Source organism: Rhinoraja longicauda, chromosome 14, assembly GCF_053455715.1.
Source record: "Rhinoraja longicauda isolate Sanriku21f chromosome 14, sRhiLon1.1, whole genome shotgun sequence".
Lineage (NCBI taxonomy): Eukaryota > Metazoa > Chordata > Chondrichthyes > Rajiformes > Arhynchobatidae > Rhinoraja > Rhinoraja longicauda.
In genome coordinates, this window is record NC_135966.1 from 13,601,121 (window position 1) to 13,623,800 (window position 22,680).

General features: G+C 42.5%; 3 protein-coding genes across 5 annotated transcripts in view; 1 reads left to right on the forward strand and 2 right to left on the reverse strand.

The window, feature by feature from the left end:
* Nucleotides 1-5,693, reverse strand: part of LOC144600073 (protein Wnt-8-like) — a 25,921-nt gene extending 20,228 nt beyond the window's left edge. Inside the window, exons 1-2 of the mRNA XM_078411446.1 lie at nucleotides 5,628-5,693; nucleotides 4,900-4,989 (exon numbers count right to left, since the gene is read on the reverse strand). The gene's annotated coding sequence lies outside the window, so the exon portion shown is untranslated. The remainder of the gene's footprint in view (nucleotides 1-4,899; nucleotides 4,990-5,627) is intronic.
* hnrnpaba (heterogeneous nuclear ribonucleoprotein A/Ba) lies at nucleotides 5,072-12,648 on the forward strand. Its single transcript, XM_078411447.1, has 8 exons — nucleotides 5,072-5,378; nucleotides 5,790-5,958; nucleotides 8,149-8,307; nucleotides 9,584-9,715; nucleotides 9,804-9,909; nucleotides 10,007-10,180; nucleotides 10,408-10,499; nucleotides 12,283-12,648. Exons 1-7 carry the CDS (start codon nucleotides 5,209-5,211, stop codon nucleotides 10,479-10,481), a joined length of 984 nt encoding a protein of 327 aa, XP_078267573.1. The 5' UTR covers nucleotides 5,072-5,208; the 3' UTR covers nucleotides 10,482-10,499; nucleotides 12,283-12,648.
* The window catches only part of LOC144600072 (5-phosphohydroxy-L-lysine phospho-lyase-like), a 26,354-nt gene continuing 9,964 nt past the window's right edge, over nucleotides 6,291-22,680 (reverse strand). Inside the window, exons 7-14 of one of the 3 annotated variants that reach the window (XR_013548071.1) lie at nucleotides 21,362-21,444; nucleotides 20,492-20,717; nucleotides 19,469-19,623; nucleotides 15,020-15,109; nucleotides 13,438-13,568; nucleotides 13,182-13,301; nucleotides 13,020-13,099; nucleotides 6,372-6,422 (exon numbers count right to left, since the gene is read on the reverse strand). Coding sequence is in view for 1 of the 3 variants with exons in the window: in XM_078411445.1 (XP_078267571.1) it covers nucleotides 13,270-13,301; nucleotides 13,438-13,568; nucleotides 15,020-15,109; nucleotides 19,469-19,623; nucleotides 20,492-20,717; nucleotides 21,362-21,444 (717 nt within the window). In the remaining 2 variants the exon portion in view is untranslated. Of the gene's footprint in view, nucleotides 6,423-11,714; nucleotides 13,302-13,437; nucleotides 13,569-15,019; nucleotides 15,110-19,468; nucleotides 19,624-20,491; nucleotides 20,718-21,361; nucleotides 21,445-22,680 lie in introns of those variants that run through there. The other 2 variants (XR_013548072.1, XM_078411445.1) reach the window with 2 other exon arrangements.

Genomic DNA, 22,680 nt, shown 5'->3' on the forward strand with positions numbered 1-22,680 from the left:
GCAGCGGTGACTTTCGAGTAAAAACCCGCGCTATTGTGAATCGCTATTGTGAATTAGGAACAGCGGCTGCAGAGAAATTGATTTTTTTTGTGCACCCGCCTAACAACACAAGATGGCGGCCTCCACAGCAGCAATGAGCCTCCACCCTACGATGAACTGGGACGCCGATGATGTGGTGGAGGCGTTCAAGAAATTCAAACAAAAGAGCCAGCTGGCATTTAAAAGCTTCCTGAAAGGAACTGCAGATGAAGAGAAGGTCAGTTATATTTTACTATGGCTCGGGGAGAAGGGTCTAGACATTTTTAACAGTTGGAGCTTAACAGAGCCTGACTGCAATAATCCGGGAATAGTCCTTGAAAGGTTTGCGAACCATATGGAGCCCAAATCAAACCACAGAATCCATCGGTATGAGTTCCAAGGGCTAAGACAAGACCCACAAGAAACAACCGACACTTTCCTTTCGAGACTAAGGAACGTGGCCAAGAAATGCAGATTTGGTGATGAAGATGACAGAATTGTCGACCAGCTAATATGGGGGTGCGCCCACCAAGAGGTCCAAAAGTCCCTAATAGGGAAAGACACCCTCAACCTAAAAGACGCCGTAGATGCTGCCAGAGCTTTCGAAGCCACAAGGAAACAAATGTCCTCCCTCTGCCTTCAAGTTGGCTCATCTCAGAGCAGCACCAGAGTGAATATAGACGCTCTCTCAAAACGTGACCCTGGCTCCACCTTAAAGGCTCCAAAGCAGACATTTTCTAGGCATGCAAACAAACAAGCAAGCCAAAGAAGCTGCTGGAACTGCGGTACAGAGCATGCATTTGATGATCGCAGGGCGTGCCCAGCATACGGGACTACCTGCAACTCATGTGGGAGGCCTAACCACTGGAAGAAAATGTGTAGGTCAACAAAATCATACAGCACCAAGCCAAAGCAGCAATGGTCAAAGAACGATAGAAATACGAGAAGGAAACAAATACACGCACACGTCCAACAGGAAGAGGAGATAACCTCAGATACCTCTGAGGAAGAATTCCTTTCCGTTGGGACCATTGACGTCCACGAAATGGGAAACAGCAAAACACATAGCAACAGAGAGGAAGCATATACTATAATACAACTACAGAAAAAAGTGGGAAAGAAAAGAACAACGATTAATCTAAGGCTCAAAATTGATACTGGAGCCCAGAGCAATATCTTACCAGTCAATCTTTACGGAAAGATATTCCCTGAACACATGACAAAAGATGGCAGCGTCAGGAAAGGAATCCTTGGAAGTAGCGATGTAGTCCTAGCTGCATACGGAGGTTCCATAATCCCACAGCTAGGCAAAATAATCATAGCAGGAACATACAAAGGGAAAGAAGTGAAATGCCCCTTCTTCATCACTAAATCGAAAGGACCTGCTATTCTCGGCCTGAACACGTGCCAAAGACTGAAGATTGTGTCAATCAACTATGAAATCAAGACAAACTCCTGCAGAATTGACAGAAACATACCCATCAAAAACCGGCCGCCCATCAGGAACAAAGAAGAATTGATGGACATGTACCCAGAGTGTTTTGACGATACCGTTGGTTGTTTTGAGGAATACGAATACCATATCACAGTAGACCCCAGTGTGAAGCCAGTGATCCACCCACCCCGCCGTGTTCCCCTTGAACTGAAAGAGAGGCTAAGGGAACAACTAAACGAAATGGAAGAAAAGGGCATCATCACAGCAATAACTAAACCAACTGATTGGGTAAATTCAATTGTTATCAAAGAAAAGCCAAACGGAAAACTAAGGATATGCCTTGATCCCAGGGATCTGAACAATGCATTGAAGCGCGACCATTATCCAACTCCAACCCTTGAAGAGATCACACCCGCACTAGCCGGTTCCAAGGTGTTCAGCAAGCTGGATGCTAGCAATGGATATTGGAACGTCAAAATAGACCGGAAGTCATCAATGCTCACCACTTTCAACACGCCATTTGGCAGATTCAGATTCAACAGGCTCCCATTCGGGCTGAAGGTGAGTCAAGATGTCTTCCAGCGGAAAATAGATGAAACATACAAAGGCTGTAAAGGGGCAATCGGGATAGCAGATGATATCCAAGTATACGGCAGAGATGAAAACACGCATGATTACAACCTCCATGAGGCTATGGAAAAAACTCGAAGAGCCGGCATAAAGCTCAATGCAGACAAATGCATAATCAAAGAAAGGGAGTGCAAATTCTTTGGACTGATTTACTCTGCAGAAGGAGTGAAACCGGACCCTACAAAAGTGGATGCTATCAACCACATGGAGGAACCCAAAGACAAGAAACAGTTAAGAAGTTTCCTAGGGCTCATACAATACATGGGAGTCTTCATACCTAAGCTTGCTAATCATACAGCAAATCTCCGTGAATTGATGAAAGACGACGCTGAATTTGATTGGTGTGCTTCACATAGCCAAGATTTTGGGAAATTAAAACAACTCATCAGCAAAGAAACGATCCTGCAGTACTATGACAGACAGAAACCTGTAACACTCCAAGTTGATGCCTCCATGAGAGGAGTTGGAGCAGTACTGATACAAAATGGCCGACCTATTGCGTATGCATCCAAAGCACTCACTCCTACAGAATCAAGGTACGCAAACATAGAGAGAGAACTCTTAGCAGTAGTCTATGGCTGCGAGAAATTTCACACTTACCTATATGGAAGGTATTTCGACATCGAAACAGACCACCGCCCTCTAGAACAAATCGGAAAAAAAAACCTCACCAAAGCACCAGCCAGACTACAGAGACTATTACTGAGGCTACAGAGCTACGACTACAACATCAGATACAAGCCAGGAAAAGACCTGCTGCTAGCTGACGCCCTATCCAGACTATCAACACATGACAAACAAGAGATGGAAGGGCTGAGCATAAAGATCCACCACATTGTGAGTGTGACAAGCGTGAAGCTGGAACAGATTAAAGAGGAAACAGCCAGAGATGAAGAACTCCAGCTCCTCACCCAAATGGTAATACAGGGGTGGCCAGAAAAGAGACAACAAGTTCAGCCTATCCTCCGCGAATACTGGACCATCCGTGATGATATTTCGGTAGAGAATGGAGTCCTGCTGGCCGGATCACGAATCATCATACCCAAGTCCATGAAAAAAGAAATCCTCGAAAAGATCCACCAAGGACACTTAGGAATGGAAAAGTGCAGACTCCGTGCTAAATCCGCTGTGTACTGGATAGGCATGTACAAGGACATAGAAAAGCTGGTATCTACATGCCACATATGCCAAAAATACAGGAATTCACAACAGAAGGAGGAAATGACACCCAGTGATATCCCAAGCCGGCCATGGCAAACCATCGGAGCAGACCTGTTCACAGAGAACCAGCAATGGTATTTGATTATGGCCTGCTACTACTCCAAATTCCCATTTGTGAGAAACATAAAGGACTTGAAAGCTAAAACAATTGTGTCAATTGTTAGAGGGTTGTTTGCAGAGCAAGGAATACCTGAGCAGATCGTATGTGACAATGGAACCCAATTCACATCTCGGGAATTCAGAGAGCTGGCCACCGAATACGGGTTCAAAATCACAACATCTTCACCACATTACCCAAAGGGCCATGGGTTTATTGAAAGGCAAGTACAGACAGCCAAGAAAATACTAATAAAATGCCGAGAGGCAAAGGAGGATCCAAACCTGGCACTATTATCCTTACGGGCAACTCCACTAAAGGCTGACATGAAGTCTCCTGCAGAAATGCTAAATGGCAGGAAATACAAAACCACCCTGCCAAGCAAAATCCAACCCCCTATCGACCAAGAAGAAACAAGGGCAAAATTGGCAGCTGCCCAGGAGGAGGGGCTGAAACAATACAACAAAAATGCACAGTACTTGCCTGAACTATTTCAAGGCCAAAACGTACATGCTCAGGATCCAATAACAAAGAAATGGACCCCAGCACAAATCACCAGTAGGGCTGGAACCCCAAAATCATATATCATAGAGACAGAACCGGGCAGGCAGTTGAGACGAAACAGAATTCACATCCGCCCGACACCTGAAATGTCAACACCTGCAACTTCAAAGACAACACCAGCAACTCCTAGGACACCACCCACAGCAACAGCAACACCTGCCATTGATGACAACACATTCTCACAAACTGCTACCAGTGAGTTATATAGTCAACCAGCACCAACCAATGGCCAGGAAACGACTCAACAAGTCACCAATACATCGAGTGCAACACTGCAGGCAACAACCAGATCTACTAGATCCAGGAGCAACATCTTACCCCCAGCGCGTTATCGCTAGCACTGGAAGGGACAAGTCACAAGTCACGCCAAGACATGACTCTTGACTGGCTACGCACTACCTGAAAGAAAACAAGCTGCCATTATATATTTTGTTGTGTAGTATAGTAGAAAGCAGAATGCCATGAATGTGGGCAGAATAATCCCACGGTATCTGCTACAGGATTGCCACCCTCGCTCTGGAAATCCTCTAGTGTCACTAACTTTTATTCTTTTCTTTTGAGAAGGGGGGATGTTACATATGCTACATATTCATTGTAGCAGTCCCAACCTCCTGCACTACTTTGTATCAGGCACACTCACCACACACACACACACACTGTGATTAGGTATGTAAGCACTTTTCAGTATCACTACGCCACACAGGCAAGGAGCTGAATAAAGGAGTAAATTAAGGCAACTGAAACAACCTGAATTGTGTCGTTATTATCAGGACATCAAACCCGAAGACACAACACTGAGGCTATGACCTCTGGTCCTAGACTCTCCCACTAGTGGAAACACCCTCTCCAGTGATACTTGTACTGAACTGTATACAGAAGTGAAATTTCACTGTACCTTGGTTCACGTGACAAAAAAAGTACCATGAGTACCTACCTATCTTTGGGTACCCTTCCAGTCAGAGCGACTGTGAAACTCCAAGAAACTTTCACCAGTCACTGGTAGCGGAGGGGAAGCGGGAGGTCCCTGAACAAATGGAAGGCACCGATATTGAATCACTCACAGGCTGAAGCAATGAGAGCTCGGTTTACAGCGCAGTGGAATGAACCGCCCCCCCCTATAAAGAGGCCGCAAAGCGCGCCGGCTCCATAGTGCGAGGTTGGCGGCGACGAGGCGCGGTTTTTTCGCCAACCACTCCGACTAAAACTGTAATCCTATTCCCGAGGTAGGCCAGCGAAGTTGAAAATGACCGACGTGGAGCAGCTGCACCCGAAGGGTTCCCAGAACGGTCATTACGAGGAGGGAGAGGGGCTGGATGGCGGCGAGGAGATGGTGACGGACGGAGCGGAGACTCCGGTCAACCCCGACACCGAGGGCTCCAAGATCAACGCCAGTAAGAACGAGGAAGACGCCGGGTAAGGAGGCCGAGGCCTAGGCTAGCGACACCACCATCCTCCCCTCCCATCCCATCCCGCGGGCTGGGGTGGAGCGGGAATCCGACCGCATGCGGCCTAGCCTAGTGGCGGGTCGGGGCCGCAGGCGCTACTTTAGGCCGCCCGCCGCCGCAATTCAGCCCAAGGCGCCGCGCGTTTTGTTTACACGAAAACGACCTTCCAGATGGGTTGAAGCGGAGATAGGGGAGGGGAGGGGGTTTCCAGACCTACAGGAGTGGCCGGGGGGGCTCGGCCGCCGCTTCTTTGTTCCCTCGCCGGCTCTGGCTCCGCCGCCGCTGCGGCTGCAGCTTTTGTTCGCGCCATGTGCTCCCCTGGCCGGGGGGAGGGGAGCAGCACACGCTGACAAAGGCTCGACATTTCTCCCTCTCGCAGGAAAATGTTCGTGGGCGGTTTGAGCTGGGACACCAGCAAAAAAGACCTGAAAGATTATTTTTCCAAATTTGGCGAAGTTGTGGATTGTACGATTAAGATGGATCCCGCCACTGGACGGTCGAGGGGGTTTGGATTTATCCTCTTCAAAGATTCTTCATGTGCCGACAGGGTAAGGTTGAGACGGGGTTGGTTCTATTTTACATTTGTTCCAATCTCCCAAGCACGTCGGTGCAAGGATCGTGGTGAAGTGCAATAGATTTGCCAAGGAAGTTGGATGTGGGTCGTGTCGTGGCAGAAATCAAGTGTTATACGTGTGCAGAATGTTAGAAGCGTTAAAATAATATTGGCATGCAATTCTTAAGATACAACATAGGATGTTAATGGAAAGATAGATTGCAGTGTCAGGCTCAATGAAAATGTACCATGCAGAACATCCATGTTTGTTTAATAAAAGTCATTTGACCCAACTCCATACAGGTCGTGGCTGTGCTGTTACATGTCCACGTGTGCTAATATGTAATGAAGGTTTTTACCTCTACCACCAATGTTCCGGATATCCTATTGGTGTTTGAACTTTTTTCCCTATGGTCTTTCTACCAGTTAGTTGAAATCTGTGCTCTTGATATTTGGCTTCTGTTAAAGGAACAAAGACAAGGATGAAGGATCTGTCAAGTCGTTCCATTTTCCAAAGTGAACTTCTCTAATCCAATGAGGCAAAATTCTTTAAAAATAATTATTATTTTTCTTGTAATGTCGTGACCAGAACTGTACACACTACTCTGGCTGTGACTTATATATACAGCCCAAGCACAACATTTGCTCTTGTATTCTGTGCCTTGACTAAAGGAGGGCATCAACCTGTAGATTTGTCATGCTGCCTTTAAAGATTTTCAAGACTCGAGGGTCTGAGCTATAGGGAAAGGTTGAGTTAGCTGTGATTCTATTCCTTAGAGCACAGGAGGATGAAGGGTGATCTTATAGAGATGTATAACATCAACAGATGAATAGATTAGTAGATGCAGAGTATCTTGCCCAGAGTAGGGGAATCGAGGACCAGCAGACATGGGTTTAAGATGAAAGGGGAAAGATTTAATAGGAATCTGAGGGGTAACTTTTTCACACAAAGGGTGTTGGGTGTATGGAACGAGCTGCCAGAGGAGGTAGTTGAGGCAGGGACTATCCCAAAGTTTAAGAAACAGACGGGTATACGTATAGGACAAGTTCGATGTGGGACTAGTGTAGCTGGGACATGTTAACCAGTGTGGGCAAGTTGGGATGAAGGGCCTGTTTCCATGCAGCATGACTCTGTGGACACACCATTGGCTTTGTTTGCATCTCCAGAAATTTCAATGCAAGTGCACCAATAGTTTAAACATTGCACTAATAGCCTTAAAAATGATGTGTACATGGATGTTATTTGTATAATTCCTCTGTAGACATGATAAAATTCACTCTGGAGAGACTTGGCTAAAGATATTTGGATTGAAGTTGTCAGTTGTCATAACATGCTATCTTGAATCCAGATTAAATGCTTTCTATGATGCACCTGTAGAAATTAATAGTAGTAGTTGGAGATGCGCTGATTTCCTTTGTTTTCTGGGGAAGTAGTGTTGTTGATGTGCTTTCTTGGCTATAGCATCAATATGGTTGGACCAGGACAGCTCTTGCCCATCTACTCTTAACCACCGTCGATGTAGACTTGTACGTGTGTGTGTGCGTGCACTCTTCCCCACTTTCTGAAGTTGATGACTAGTTCCTCTGGAGGGAGGGAAAGGGAGAATGGCATAGGGCTGACTGAATGCCTTGTTGTTAATGAGATTACTGGAATAATGGCCATGCCGACCAATTTAAACTTTAATATTACTTTGTTAATGTTGATCCCACCATGTTGAAATGTGAATCATATGGATAGGCAATTGTATGCCACTTCACAACAGTAATGGATCTATAGGTCATGCTGCACATAAGCTGCCCTACTTCATGCAACCCCGCCTGTAAATAATGGGACATGGTGTTCATTATGTCAGTCTTGTTATGTTTTTGAGATTGCATTGTCCAGTCACAATTCACATTTATTAATTGTAATCTTATGCAAAAAGCTTGTGACTTGTAGGTCACCTGATTTTATGAGCTGTAACAAAGTATTGTCATTTTGTACAGTCAAGAATAGAAAATGGTCAATGCTCCTTCAGCTAAAACACTTTCTCTCCTCCCATGGATACAGCTTAACCTGTTTGGTGCTTTCAGCATTTTTTTGATTTTGCTTTGCATTCATATGCAGTTTTTACATTTCAATTATGGGTAGAAGTGATTCTAATTCAAAAATATATGATCAAAATTTCTAGCGTATTTATTTCAGGTGTTGGACCAAAAAGAACATAAATTAGATGGCCGGGTGGTTGATCCAAAAAGGGCAATGGCAATGAAGAAAGAACCTGTAAAGAAAATCTTTGTTGGAGGCCTTCATCCAGATACTCCAGAGGATAAGATCAGAGAGTACTTTGGAGGCTTTGGTGAGGTTGGTATTTTGACGTGATTTAAAATGTTTTGTGTTGTCTTGAGAAGATGTTATGGTAGATAGACATTGGCAAGACTGACAAAGTGTATCCCCCAATGCCATCAGAACTACACATTAATGGTGAAGAAACAGATATTTTGGCACTAGGGCAGCCACTTGTTGGCTGCTGGAAGTATCAAGGAATGGGTCCCAGCTATTCACAATACATAATCAATAATTTCAACTAAATGTAGCATTTCTAAGTTTTGGGATGAAGCTCAGGTGGGATGTGGGAGAACAATGTGAGCTGTGTTTAGAGATGCAGCATGGGGACAGCCGCTTTGGCTCATAGTCCACACTGACAATCGATCGTGTGTTCGCACTAGTTCTATGTTTTCCCACTTTCGCACCCACTCCATTTAACATACAAACCTGCAGATATTTGGGATGCTGGAAGAAACCATGTTGTCACATGGAGAAACTCCATACAGACTATACCTGAGCTCAGGATCGAACCTGGATCCCTTGCTCTGAGGCTATGTTGCACTGTGAGCAAAAGAGAAAGGCTCCAGTGTGATTTAGGCAATTGAGTGGTAGATATCATTTAACAATGAGGTTATTCTCTGATTGCAGAATAGAAAGGCAGATTACTATCTGAACAACTGGGTAAAAGAAAGGGGTAAGGAGGTCTGGATTTCATCCACTCAATTCTAGCAGTTAGGAATGCAAAATGATGCATTGGCTGATATTTCAAGATGAATATAGGAACAGGATTATCTTGCTACAACTGGGCCTTGGTGATCCTATCATTTAAGGTAAGGAGTGTGAAAATTTCCCATATGGTGTTGCATTCTCTAGCAGAGAGTAGGCAGTGTGGCCTAGTCTTAAATATAATCACGATAGATATAGTTCTTAATGCTAAAGAAACATCACAAAAGATACTTGTGATTGCAATCAATCGTGATAATGTTTGATGCTTTGGGTCTATATAGACTAAATCTATTTTCTGTATTTCCAAAATTATATTTTGTATACATCTTTGGTATGGATTTTATACTTGACCCAAGTCAGCATTGATAAACTAAACTAATACAACCATGTTTCCCTATTGGAGAAGATCAGTGCGCTGTGCTAACTGGGCCTGAATTAAAATCTAGCTTTTGGACACTCAAGAAATTAATTGTGTATACTTCTCAAACTCTCCATCCACTCGTCTTAATGTTTGGGCCAATAAGTACAGATGAATATGATGAAGCACTAGTTATGCCTTCAAAGATTTATTGGAATTTTTATCTAGGTGGAATCAATCGAGCTCCCAATGGATAGCAAGACCAACAAGAGAAGAGGATTTTGTTTCATCTCATTTAAAGAAGAGGAGCCAGTGAAAAAGATCTTGGAGAAGAAGTACCATGATATTGGAAATAGCAAGGTAGTGACAAGAAAGTGTGTTTTTTTCCAGGTCCATTATGTGGCATTTTGGGCATTAGTAATATGTGTATTTCTTTTTTAAAAAATAGTGTGAAATCAAAGTGGCACAGCCTAAAGAAGTTTATCAACAGCAACAGCAGTGGGGAGGCAGAGGCAGCCTTACAACAAGGGGCAGAGGTGGTGGTCGTGGAACTGGTGAGTTGCATGCTTACAATAATTTAAATGAGAGATAAAGCCATCTGGAATGGGTTTTTCTCTTAGTGCTTACCTGTGTCTCTTACTAACTTTTAAGGTCAAAGTCAGAACTGGAGTCAAGGATACAGCAATAATTACTGGAGTCCAAGCTATGGCAGCAGTTATGGTTACAGCGGGCAAAGTGGCTATGGTGCATATGGAGGCTATGATTATACTGGCTATAATTACAATAGTGGTTACTATGGTGGATATGGACAAGGATATGACTACAGTAAGTACATTCATAGCTGCACTGATGCAAGGGTTAAAGCTCGTGTTGCAGAAATCGATGCATTTTCCTTTTCGGGGGATTAGCTGAAAATGACCTCCCTATGTTCCATTGTTATTTATGCACAGAAAGATTGCATGCTGTGAATAAAATTATTTAATTATGTTACTGGCTTTTTGAGGAAAGAGCATTTATTTTTCAAACTTGGCACTATCTTTTTTGCCCTGTAGATCAGAGCAATGGTACCTATGGGAAAGCGCCAAGGCGTGGGGCAGCTCATCAAGGGAGCTACAAACCGTATTAGTATGGAATATGAATGCAGGTATGTAAGCATTAGTAAAAGAATACATTGGGTCTAATTAAAACAGGGTTTCTTCTAGAACTTTGTAATGTGTTTATGTTAGAACATTTTTATGTAACAATGATTCTTGAAACTTCTGATAATAAGGATGGCAATGTGAGCAACTGGACACTACTGGATTAGGCTGTTGTAGAATTCCAGAGAAGAGGAAAGTTTGTTGATGTGCATTTTTGTTTTCCCAAATCTGTTTGGGTAAATTAACTGTCTACTTTAAGGTGGTTAATTATTATTAATCCTACCAGGGTTACATAACATTTGGCATAAATTCACTTTTGTAGAACAATATTCTGATATGCACAAATTTTTATGGACTTGCTACTATTTGCAGCCACGGATCGATTTTCTCGCTACACTTTGTGTCGCAGTCTATTTAATCCATGATTCTTTTTTCCATTTTATTGCAGAATACTGTGTATTCATGCAGTGCATAGAACATGATAGGATAGGAGCATACTACCACCAAAGTGTAAAATAGTAAGCGTGCATATGGCTCCAGTGAAATCCGACTTACGTAAAATTCGCCTTGCGGAACGGCTTCCGGAACCGAACTCTTACGTAAGTCGGGGACTTTCTGTACTAGGTATAGTGTAGCGACAAACTTAAGGGTGCATTGCAGTATATTTTATTGACTTATAGATTTTAAGAATGTTTTGGTATGAATTAAATGCTCTACATTTGTGTGTCTGCCCAATTTCAGTGTCTAGGTAGTAAACAGTGCTCATGGACACACTACCAGTGACACAGTTTTGATTTTTTTCATGACTAAAATTCAAGTAGATCATGCACACACTTTATTCCTGTACTGATAAGCACAGTAAGAAGTTATTCTGAACCTTTTTTAGCTATAATAAAGTGGCAATTTTTAAAGCTTGTATTTACAATTTCTGATCTGTTCTGCACAATTAAGTTTTAATCCCTATTCTAAATGTTTCGATGAGGATTTAGAACATTCTCCAGATTTAAAAAAATAAATAGAACGTTACATGAAGATAAATCAATAACTTCATGTATAATTGTATTTGTGATCCCCATGAGCATGATGTCATTGTGGGCATTATCAACTATTTAATCCAGAGTGATATAAAGTCAGATCTGAGTGCAGGAAAGTATTCGAACTGCCAATACTACTGGTCACTTCAAGTATTTGGACAGTTTGCCATTATTGATTTGTAACACCTTTTTTTATTTGGTAAACTCAACATTCAAACTAAATCTAAAATCATTGCAGTTTAGATCTAATAATTATGACTGTGTATTCCGGCTTGATAACAGTTGGAGGAACTCTATGTATCTGAGAAATTTGGTCTGCCAATAAAACTTTCCTGGAATTGAGACGAGAACAAAAATTCATCTTCGGATGTGTAGATCATACTGAAATACATGTTTTCAAATATTGCTGCTTTTAAGAAGAGGTACTATTAGGATACTACTATTAATATGATGTATTTGGATGCACCAGGCCGTCTTACTGGAATAATTTACGGATTGCACTTGGGCCCATGTGGTTCAGAAGGTATTTTATTATTTCTGGCATTTTTGCATTGTGATGAAGTGATGTGGGAAACAAACTATTCAGTTGATATTTGAATTTGGGCATATGGTGAGTTTGTGGCCACAGACAATTTTTCAATCAACATTAATGTAGACCAAAGCCATATGAAACCATAAACTTGAGACATCTCATTGTATGCACCTGGATTTATAAATTCATAGGCACTGATGGTGTTTGTTCATGCTCTTTCAGGTCATCAACTTGGCAAATGCTTACACGGGTCCTCTGATGCAACTGTGTTGCTATCGGACCAATTTCTTTGAACTGATTTCTGGATGACTCCCCAAATGTACAGAACAGATTGTTTTAGGGAAGTTTTACAACTTTTTAATTTTGTAGTCTGTCTGTCTTTATGTCGTACATTTCCTATGATGGAAGTGTTTTTTTACTATACTTTTTGGTACCCAATGGATGCTGATAATGTATTATGTAAGTTTGTATTTTACATAAAATTACTGGATTTGCATTAATGACTTGTTTATTGGCGCAGTCCAAGTTCCTGAAATAAAGTTCCTTTTGTGTATTTTGGGTTGAATGAGTTTCCAAATTTGTTAGTTTGATTTGGTGCCGAGCTGTCATTGCGTTTTAAGTAAATTAAAGGCATTAGATATTAACTCAAAAAGCTTGTGAATGCAGAATCTTGACGTAGCTATCTCTTCCTGAAGTTTGAGAAAACTCATGATTAATTGTTCTGATTGAATATGACTGATCTGGAGCTGCCTGCAGATTGCAGTTGTGCAAATTAATGTCAAAAAGACAGTGTTGGTGCAAAAAGACAGTGCAGAGCAGATTAAGCAACATATGGATAGGTGAAGTTTAGAGTCGGGTCTCTTTTTCATACTCCAGATTAATATTAAAAGCATCAGATCATCATTAAAACATCAAACATTGCAGACTGATAAAGGCTACAGTTAAATTGTTTTTCTTACATTTTCAAAGTATATAACTTTGATACTACGCTGCAGTAGAATCGGAGCACAGAGGTAGTGAGAAGAGACAACTAAATAAGCTGTGAATACAAAAACCATGGTCAAAATGTAAACATTGAAAGGAAGCACTTCAACAAAATTTAGACTTTAATTTCTAAATACCATTGGGACTGGTGCATCCATTTCTGATGTTGCAGTTTTCATGAGGTTTGGAACTATTGGCGCCACAGGTTTGGCCATTTCAATTTATTCAAGGCGTGCACATTTTATTCATCTCCATTTCTATGACAAATTCAAGAATTGTTAAAGCACATTTGCAGTAATCAGTTATAGTAGAATTAACATTGCTTTTAAAAAAAAAATCGATTTGAGTTTTATCCCTGAGTGGAGTGCAATAATTATTCACTGAAATACTTACCAGTAAGTAAACTGTCAACTTTTTCAACAATAAATTGAGCATCCTCCATGTTGAAGCACATGGGGGGTTTAATCTTGAGAACATTTCCACCTGGTCCATCTCTGCTAATTAAGATAAATTCTTTCTTCAACCTAAATGTTTAAAGAAAACAATTTAGCTTAGTAGATAAGCCCTGGGGATGAGCAAAATTTCCGCTTGCCCTAATTTTGGCTCGTGCCTTCTATTCAAAAATATAGCCTGAATTTCATTTTTGAACAGAATAGAGTCAATGATGCTGTAGCATTATACTTTCTACCTCTTTCCTCCCTTTCAACATTTAGGCACTTTTGTTTCCACTCTAACTCAAACTTCCCACTTCCCCAGATTCATTTCAAGCTTGATGCATGTGTCACTAATGCAAATTACTGATAGATCCAGCAAGAGACTTCTATCCACCAGAGTTTTGCAGAGCTGCACGCATCATTGAATTGCCATCCCTATTCCACCTCCCTTTCAGATTCAACTTGCATGAGAAGCCAGCACAGAGTTGTGAACTTTGTCATTTGTGGTTAAAATTGAAGAGCCGGGTGTGTTTCCAACATCCAGACTTAGTAAGACAAATTTTGCTGACAGGAACAATAAATGATGGTATTAAATCAAAAGAATGAGCGTGTAAAGTTGCTGGAAATAGCAGTGTACCTGAGGACACGAGCATTTTAGGTCGAACCAAGAAATTGGCCTAGAAAGGGACGATGGTGATTTCTTATTTCTTAACATTGTTAAAAAAAAAAGAGCAAAAATAGTGAGGGCACATGTGGATTCCTTACAACATAGTTAAACACCACAGAAAAGATTGTAAAACTTGACAGATAGAGAAGGAAGTTAGGAGTTTCGTTTAGAGATACAGGCCCTTCGGCCCACTGACTCCGCACTGACCAGCATTCCCTGCACATTAACACAACCCTACACACTAGGGACAATTTACACTTGTACCAAGTATACAAACCCAAGTCAATTAACCTACAAACTGTCTTTGGAATGTGGGAGGAGACCGAAGATCTCGGAGAAAACAAATGCACGCAGTCACAGGGAGAACGTGCAAATACCGTACAGACAGCTCCCGTAGACAGCATCAAACCCGGGTCTCGTTCTACAAGGTAGCAACTGTACTGCTGCTCCTCTGTGCCGAAGGTTGCTGACTGCATTGCCGTAAATAAATTTCCAAGTTGTGGCAAGCTATGTACTTGTACATAGGTATGGGGAGAAAGCAGCTTCTGTCACATTCAACAAGGTGGTGAGAGACAACAGAGCGTTATCTACAAGTATAACGGTGTGAGTAAAATACCTGTCAAACATTGTTGAAGAAGGTCCTGTCCTGAAAGGTCACCTATCCATTTCCTCCACAGATGTTACCTGACCCACTGTGGTTTAGTTAAAGTTATGAATTCGTAGTGCGCTGATGGGAGTATTTCATCACCTTGGTGGATAAATTTTACTATCACAGCTGCAAAGCAGGTTTCACTTAATTTCAGACATTTGAAAAATGGGTTTTGAATTATATTATTGTAATTTGTAGACATCTCCACAGATAAATTTACAATACCTTGCAACTAGATATTCAGCTTCTTCCGTAGCAGACGTCCTTTGCTGTCGATCTTTTACAAGCTCTACTCCAATAAATAAGCCAACGCCCCTTTCAGATATAACGAAAAGTTGTTGAACTAATTTTAAAGCAAACATTGTTAATGATTTTATTGAAGATAGATAGATACAAAATGGTAGAGTAACTCAGCGGGACAGGCAGCATCTCTGGAGAGAAGGAATGGGTGACGTTTCAGACTGATGTTAGGGGAGTGGGCGGTACAGAGATAAAATAGTCGGAGACAGTAAGACTGGTAGGAGAACTGGGAAGGGGATGGAGAAGTTAGAGAAGTCAATGTTCATATAGACAATAGACAATAGACAATAGGTGCAGGAGTAGGCCATTCAGCCCTTCGAGCCAGCACCGCCATTCAATGCGATCATGGCTGATCACTCTCAATCAGTACCCCGTTCCTGCCTTCTCCCCATACCCCCTCACTCCGCTATCCTTAAGAGCTCTATCCAGCTCTCTCTTGAAAGCATCCAACGAACTGGCCTCCACTGCCTTCTGAGGCAGAGAATTCCACACCTTCACCACCCTCTGACTGAAAAAGTTCTTCCTCATCTCCGTTCTAAATGGCCTACCCCTTATTCTCAAACTGTGGCCCCTTGTTCTGGACTCTCCCAACATTGGGAACATGTTATCTGCCTCTAATGTGTCCAATCCCCTAATTATCTTATATGTTTCAATAAGATCCCCCCTCATCCTTCTAAATTCCAGTGTATACAAGCCCAATCGCTCCAGCCTTTCAACATACGACAGTCCCGCCATTCCGGGAATTAATCTAGTGAACCTACGCTGCACGCCCTCCATAGCAAGAATATCCTTCCTCAAATTTGGAGACCAAAACTGCACACAGTACTCCAGGTGCGGTCTCACCAGGGCCCGGTACAACTGTAGAAGGACCTCTTTGCTCCTATACTCAACTCCTCTTGTTACGAAGGCCAACATTCCATTGGCTTTCTTCACTGCCTGCTGAACCTGCATGCTTCCTTTCATTGACTGATGCACTAGGACACCCAGATCTCGTTGAACTCCCCCTCCTCCTAACTTGACACCATTCAGATAATAATCTGCCTTTCTATTCTTACTTCCAAAGTGAATAACCTCACACTTATCTACATTAAACTGCATCTGCCATGTATCCGCCCACTCACACAACCTGTCCAGGTCACCCTGCAGCCTTATTGCATCTTCCTCACAATTCACACTACCCCCCAACTTAGTATCATCTGCAAATTTGCTAATGGTACTTTTAATCCCTTCGTCTAAGTCATTAATGTATATCGTAAATAGCTGGGGTCCCAGCACCGAACCTTGCGGTACCCCACTGGTCACTGCCTGCCATTCCGAAAGGGACCCATTTATCCCCACTCTTTGCTTTCTGTCTGTTAACCAATTTTCTATCCATGTCAGTACCCTACCCCCAATACCATGTGCCCTAATTTTGCCCACTAATCTCCTATGTGGGACCTTGTCGAAGGCTTTCTGAAAGTCGAGGTACACCACATCCACTGACTCTCCCTTGTCAATTTTCCTAGTTACATCCTCAAAAAATTCCAGTAGATTTGTCAAGCATGATTTCCCCTTCGTAAATCCATGCTGACTCGGAACGATCCCGTTACTGCTATCCAAATGCTCAGCAATTTCGTCTTTTATAATTGACTCCAGCATTTTCCCCACCACTGATGTCAGACTAACTGGTCTATAATTACCCGTTTTCTCTCTCCCTCCTTTCTTAAAAAGTGGGATAACATTTGCTATTCTCCAATCCACAGGAACTGATCCTGAATCTATAGAACATTGAAAAATGATCTCCAATGCTTCCACTATTTCTAGAGCCACCTCCTTAAGTACTCTGGGATGCAGACCATCAGGCCCTGGGGATTTATCAGCCTTCAGTCCCATCAGTCTACCCAAAACCATTTCCTGCCTAATGTGGATTTCCTTCAGTTCCTCCATCACCCTAGGTTCTCCAGCCCCTAGAACATTTGGGAGATTGTGTGTATCTTCCTCAGTGAAGACAGATCCAAAGTAACGGTTTAACTCGTCTGCCATTTCTTTGTTCCCCATAATAAATTCCCCTGCTTCTGTCTTCAAGGGACCCACATTTGCCTTGACTATTTTTTTCCTCTTCACGTACCTAAAAAAACTTTTGCTATCCTCCTTTATATTATTGGCTAGTTTACCCTCGTACCTCATCTTTTCTCCTCGTATTGCCTTTTTAGTTAACTTTTGTTGCTCTTTAAAAGAGTCCCAATCCTCTGTCTTCCCACTCTTCTTTGCTATGTTATACTTCCTCTCCTTAATTTTTATGCTGTCCCTGACTTCCCTTGTCAGCCACAGGTGTCTCTTACTCCCCTTAGAGTCTTTCCACCTCTTTGGAATAAATTGATCCTGCAACCTCTGCATTATTCCCAGGAATACCTGCCATTGCTGTTCTACCGTCTTCCCTGCTAGGGCCTCCTTCCAATCAATTTTGGCCAGCTCCCGCCTCATGCCTCTGTAATCCCCTTTGCTATACTGTAATACCGACACTTCCGATTTTCCCTTCTGCCTTTCCATTTGCAGAGTAAAACTTATCATGTTGTGATCACTGCCTCCTAATGGCTCTTTTACCTCTAGTCCCCTTATCAGATCAGGATCATTACACAACACTAAATCCAGAATTGCCTTCTCCCTGGTAGGCTCCAGTACAAGCTGTTCTAAGAATCCATCTCGAAGGCACTCTACAAACTCTCTTTCCTGGGGTCCATTTCCAACCTGATTTTCCCAGTCTACCTGCATGTTGAAATCTCCCATAACCACCGTAGCATTACATTTTTGACACGCCAATTTTATCTCCTGATTTAACTTGCACCCTAAATCGAGGCTACTGTTTGGGGGCCTATAGATAACTCCCATTAGGGTCTTTTTACCCTTACAATTTCTCATTTCTATCCATACTGATTCAACATCTCCTGATTCTATGTCACCCCTTGCAAGGGAATGAATATCATTCCTTACCATCAGAGCAACCCCACCCCCTCTGCCCACCTGTTGCTGGGGAATAAGCTGCCCACGCAAAATATGAGGTGCTGTTCCTCCAATTTGTGCTGGGCCTCATTCTGACAATGGAGGAGGCCCAGGACAGAAAGGTAAGTGTGGGAATGGGAGGGGGGGTCAAAGTGTTGAGCAACTGGGAGATCCAGTAGGTTTAGGCGGAGTGAGCGGAGGTGTTCAGCGAAACGATCGCCAAGCCTGTGCTTGGTCTTGCAGGAGTCCACACCAGGAACAACGGATACAGTAGATGAGGTTGGAGGAGGTGCAAGTGAACCTCTGCCTCACCTGAAAAAAACTGTCGGGGTACTTGGATGGAGTCGAGGGGGGAGGTATAGGGACAGGCGTTGCATCTCCTGCAGTTGCTGGGGAAAGTACCTGGGGAGGAGGTGGGAAGGGACTAGTTGACCAGGGAGTTGCGGAGGGAAGGGGTAGATGTGGTTAGTGGTGGGATCCTGTTTGAGGTGGCGAAAATGTTGGAGAATTATGTGCTGTATGCGACGGCTGATGGGGTGGAAGGTGAGGACGAGGGGGACTCTAGTGAGAGCCTCATCTATAATGGAAGAGGGAATCCCTTTTCCCTAAAGAATGAGGACAGCTCCGATGCCCTGGTGTGCAACCTCATCCTGCGCGCAGATGTGGCGTGGACGGAGGAATTGGGAGGAGGGGATAGTCTTTACAGGACACAGGATGGGAAGAAGTGTAGTCGATAGCTATAGGAATCAGCTATAGGAGTCAGTGAAGTTGATGATTATTTATTCACAAAATGCTGGAGTAACTCAGCAGGTCAGGCAGCATCTCAGGAGAGAAGGAATGGGTGACGTTTGGTGTCGAGACCCTTCTTCAGACTGATGTCAGGGGGTCGGGACAAAGGAAGGATATAGGTGGAGACAGGAAGTTAGAGGGAGAACTGGGAAGGAGGGGGGGGGGGGGGGGAAAAGAGAGGGACAGATGAACTATCTAAAGTTGGAGAAGTCAATGTTCATACCGCTGGGCTGCAAGCTGCCCAAGCGAAATATGAGGTGCTGTTCCTCCAATTTCCGGTGGGCCTTTGTACCAGCATCTGCAGTTATTTTCTTACAGTGAAGTTGACGAAGTCAGTGAGTTCTGCATGGGGACAGGAGGTAGCACCAATGCAGTCAATGTAGCGGAGGTAGAGTTTGGGGATAGGGCCAGTGTTTGCCTGGAACAGTGATTGTTCAACGTACCCTACAAAGGCAGGCATAGCTAGGGCCCATAGCTATGCCTTGGATTTGGAAGAAGTGGGAGGAGTCGAAGGAGAAGTTGTTAAGGGTAAGGACAGGCTCTGCTAGGCAGAGAAGAGTTAGTAGACGGAAATTGGCTGGTTGATTTTAATACCAGTTTCAGTACCTGACATTACCGATGATTGGATGTTTGGATTTTTGCTCATTGAACAAATTCATCATGTAGGTACCCACTCTTGTTGCATTTCCACACAGGTCTTCCTTTTCAATTACCTCTAAAACAGCGAGCCCAATCGCACAGGATACAGGGTTTCCTCCAAACTGTAATAAAACAGCAATATTCCAGCAAATAAAAAAACAGCTCTGTCAGTGTATATCAATTATTTTAATAAATTAATTTAGCAATTTCTATTAGATTTAACCAGAGTGAGGGGCCCAAAGAGTGGGATCAAATGCAGATGTGTGAATCACTTTTGTTCAGGTTACAGGTGTGACCCTGAGTTCCCTGGTATCTGTCCCTAACTGTGTCTTGAGCCTTTTGGTCTATTCCAATGAAACAACAATTCCTCTTGATGTCTGAACCCGCAGGGAATTTTCTAAGATGAATGAGACTTTCCTTTTCTGCATGGTTCAACTAAACTGGATAAACTCAACACACTGGATTGGCAGCTCATGGTCTTTGATTAATTCTGTTTTAGTTAAATGGAACTAATTCAGGGATACACAAAATGCTGGAGTAACTCAGCGGCATCTCTAGAGAGAAGAAATGGGTGACGTTTTGGGTCGTGATCCTTCAGACTGAATGACTAATTCAGGGATATGTGCAGTTTTGTTGCAAAATGTAAAAACTAGTTTCATTTTTATTTGATGCATAGTTTGCAGATATGTACAAATTGTTTTTGTGGATGGCACAGTGTTGCATTTGGTTTGCTGCTGTCGCATGGCACCGGGGACCCCAGTTCAATCCTGAGCTCAGATGCTGTTTGGAGTTTGCCTGTTCTCCCTGTGACTGCAGGGGTTTTCTCCAGGTACCCTGGATTCTTCTCACATCCCAAAGATATGCGGGTTTGTAGCCTCTAAATTGCCCTATATGTGTCGGGAGTGGATGAGAAAGTGGAGAAGCATACAACAAATGTGAATGGGTGATCAAATGGTTTGTGAATAATAAATGTAGGCACAGCATACTTACTGTGTTAAAAAACTCTACTCCCGTTGCTGCAAATGCACCTGCTATTTCTTTGGTTGTAGCAACACAGGCTACAGGATGTCCATTTCCAATGGGTTTCCCCATGGTAACAATGTCTGGTACAAAGTCTTCGCCTTGCAACTGGAATGCCCAAAAGTGCTTGCCAACTCTTCCAAATCCAACTTGGATTTCATCAGCAACAAACAATCCCCCAGCATTCCGAATATGCCTGTAAGAGAGAAATAGAATAGAAGACACTGTCTTCAAAACACCTAGCCTGCACATTGTTGTACAACAGGGAGAAAATAAGCAACATTCTGCCTGGTTCCTCAGAGCAGGAAGTGCGAAGAAAGGTTTTCATCTCCTGATGTGGATTCTCACCTGCTGCCAGTAAGAATAAAACTGCTGCATCTAGAACTGTCAGCTGGCTCATAAATAAAATTTTAATGCATGATAGATTAAATGTATTTAAAAATTAGTTGGCTAAATATCTACTGCAAAATTGTAATTATGTTGATTTTATTATTTGTTCATTTTTCTTAAATTGGTTTGCTATTAATGGTAAGATCTGTAGTGACAATGTATTGCTTATCAGGATGGGATTGAGTTCTTACAAAGCATACAATAGACCATACTACATATTTGCTGTTCAGAACTTACCTACATCTTAAAGGGCAGATATTTTCCAAAGAATGGGATGTAAAATGCATACTTTAGAACATCATCACATTTAAGAGAAAAAAAAATCTAAAACTATTTTTAGATATATATTTAATATATAGAAAGAAAGCTTTAAAGAGACCAAAATAAAATTCTAATACAATTAAAACAAACAATGCGAGACCCATTTTGGCAAAAATATTTAGTACATACTCTGCTATCTTCTGGAAATATCCTGCAGGTGGAATTATCTGACCTGCAACACTTGGTAAAGATTCAGCAAAAAATGCAGCAACCTGGATTGGTGGAAATTAAAAGACACAGTCAGTCTGGAATTCAAAAAATGTCAGTTAAGTAACTTAGTTCAAGAGCACTTTCAAGTGTCATATTTTAATTAAGTCTGCAGGGATAGACTTGTTTATTTCTCCAGTAGGTCAATGTGTGGTGTGCGCTGAGCCCATAATACGTCCAAGTATTTGCTGAGTTTGTTGGTATCAATTGGGTGCAGTGTGGAACACTATCAAACATCTCAAACATCATGACAAATATGTGGGAGTTTCCATTGCACATTCCTCTATCCTGACCACTGCTGGAGAACGAGTGAACTGCACTCAAAGGACAGATTAATTCTCAACTCAATGGAACATGTGGAACACTTTTGCAGATCCTCCTGGGTCCTGCCCTTCGCCTCTTTGTGGTAACAGTACCAGTATACTATTTTCTGGATTTTGCTTCCCATTTCCACTCTCCTGCCTACAGATGATCTACCTTCAATGTTTCCCTCCTCTCCCTCCATCTGCGGGGATAGATCGCTACCTTTAACTACCTTTTTTAACAAGAGAAAAGGAAGAAATGAGTGGGAAATGAAAACTTGATGAAATACACTCTGGTGCCGTTGCGGTTGTGCTTGACGTATTGGCTATGCGACAGAAATATTCAACTGAGGTTGTGGCCTTTACTGTGCTGTAATCACTCTTACAAGGTTCTCGAAGCCCAGCAAAATCTTCATGAATTCATGGGTTTCTAGGGGTTCCCAATATTGCTTCCCCAGACATTTACAATGATAAAACACACAGTTAATCCACAAAGACTTGGTCAGTGACTCTTAGTCACTGTTTAGTTTCTTAGGAACCCCTTGGACAGAAATCCAAGTTCCCGAGAGGGATGATCGAGGAGTAGCCTGGAGGAAGGTGTGGGGTGTAACCACCATCGACCTCCAGAATTAATTTCTTATTTCTGACCTCAGTATAACTCCCTAATTTTGAACCACATCAGAAAACATGGAAGACTTTTCATGGGATCTGGATGGGATGTGTTTGCTGCATTTACAATTTACAAGTGAAGCATAAAGAGTATTTAGGCTGATACTGTGGCAAACCTGATGAAAGCACACACCTCATAAACAATGTTGGTGACATCGCTGAGATATTGCCATGGGGTGGTGCCAGCAATTTTTTGCCTTCCATCACAGTGAGGAATGTGGGGAATCCGCTGTGGTAGATGTTTATGTTAACTTTTATGTAGTGTATCTT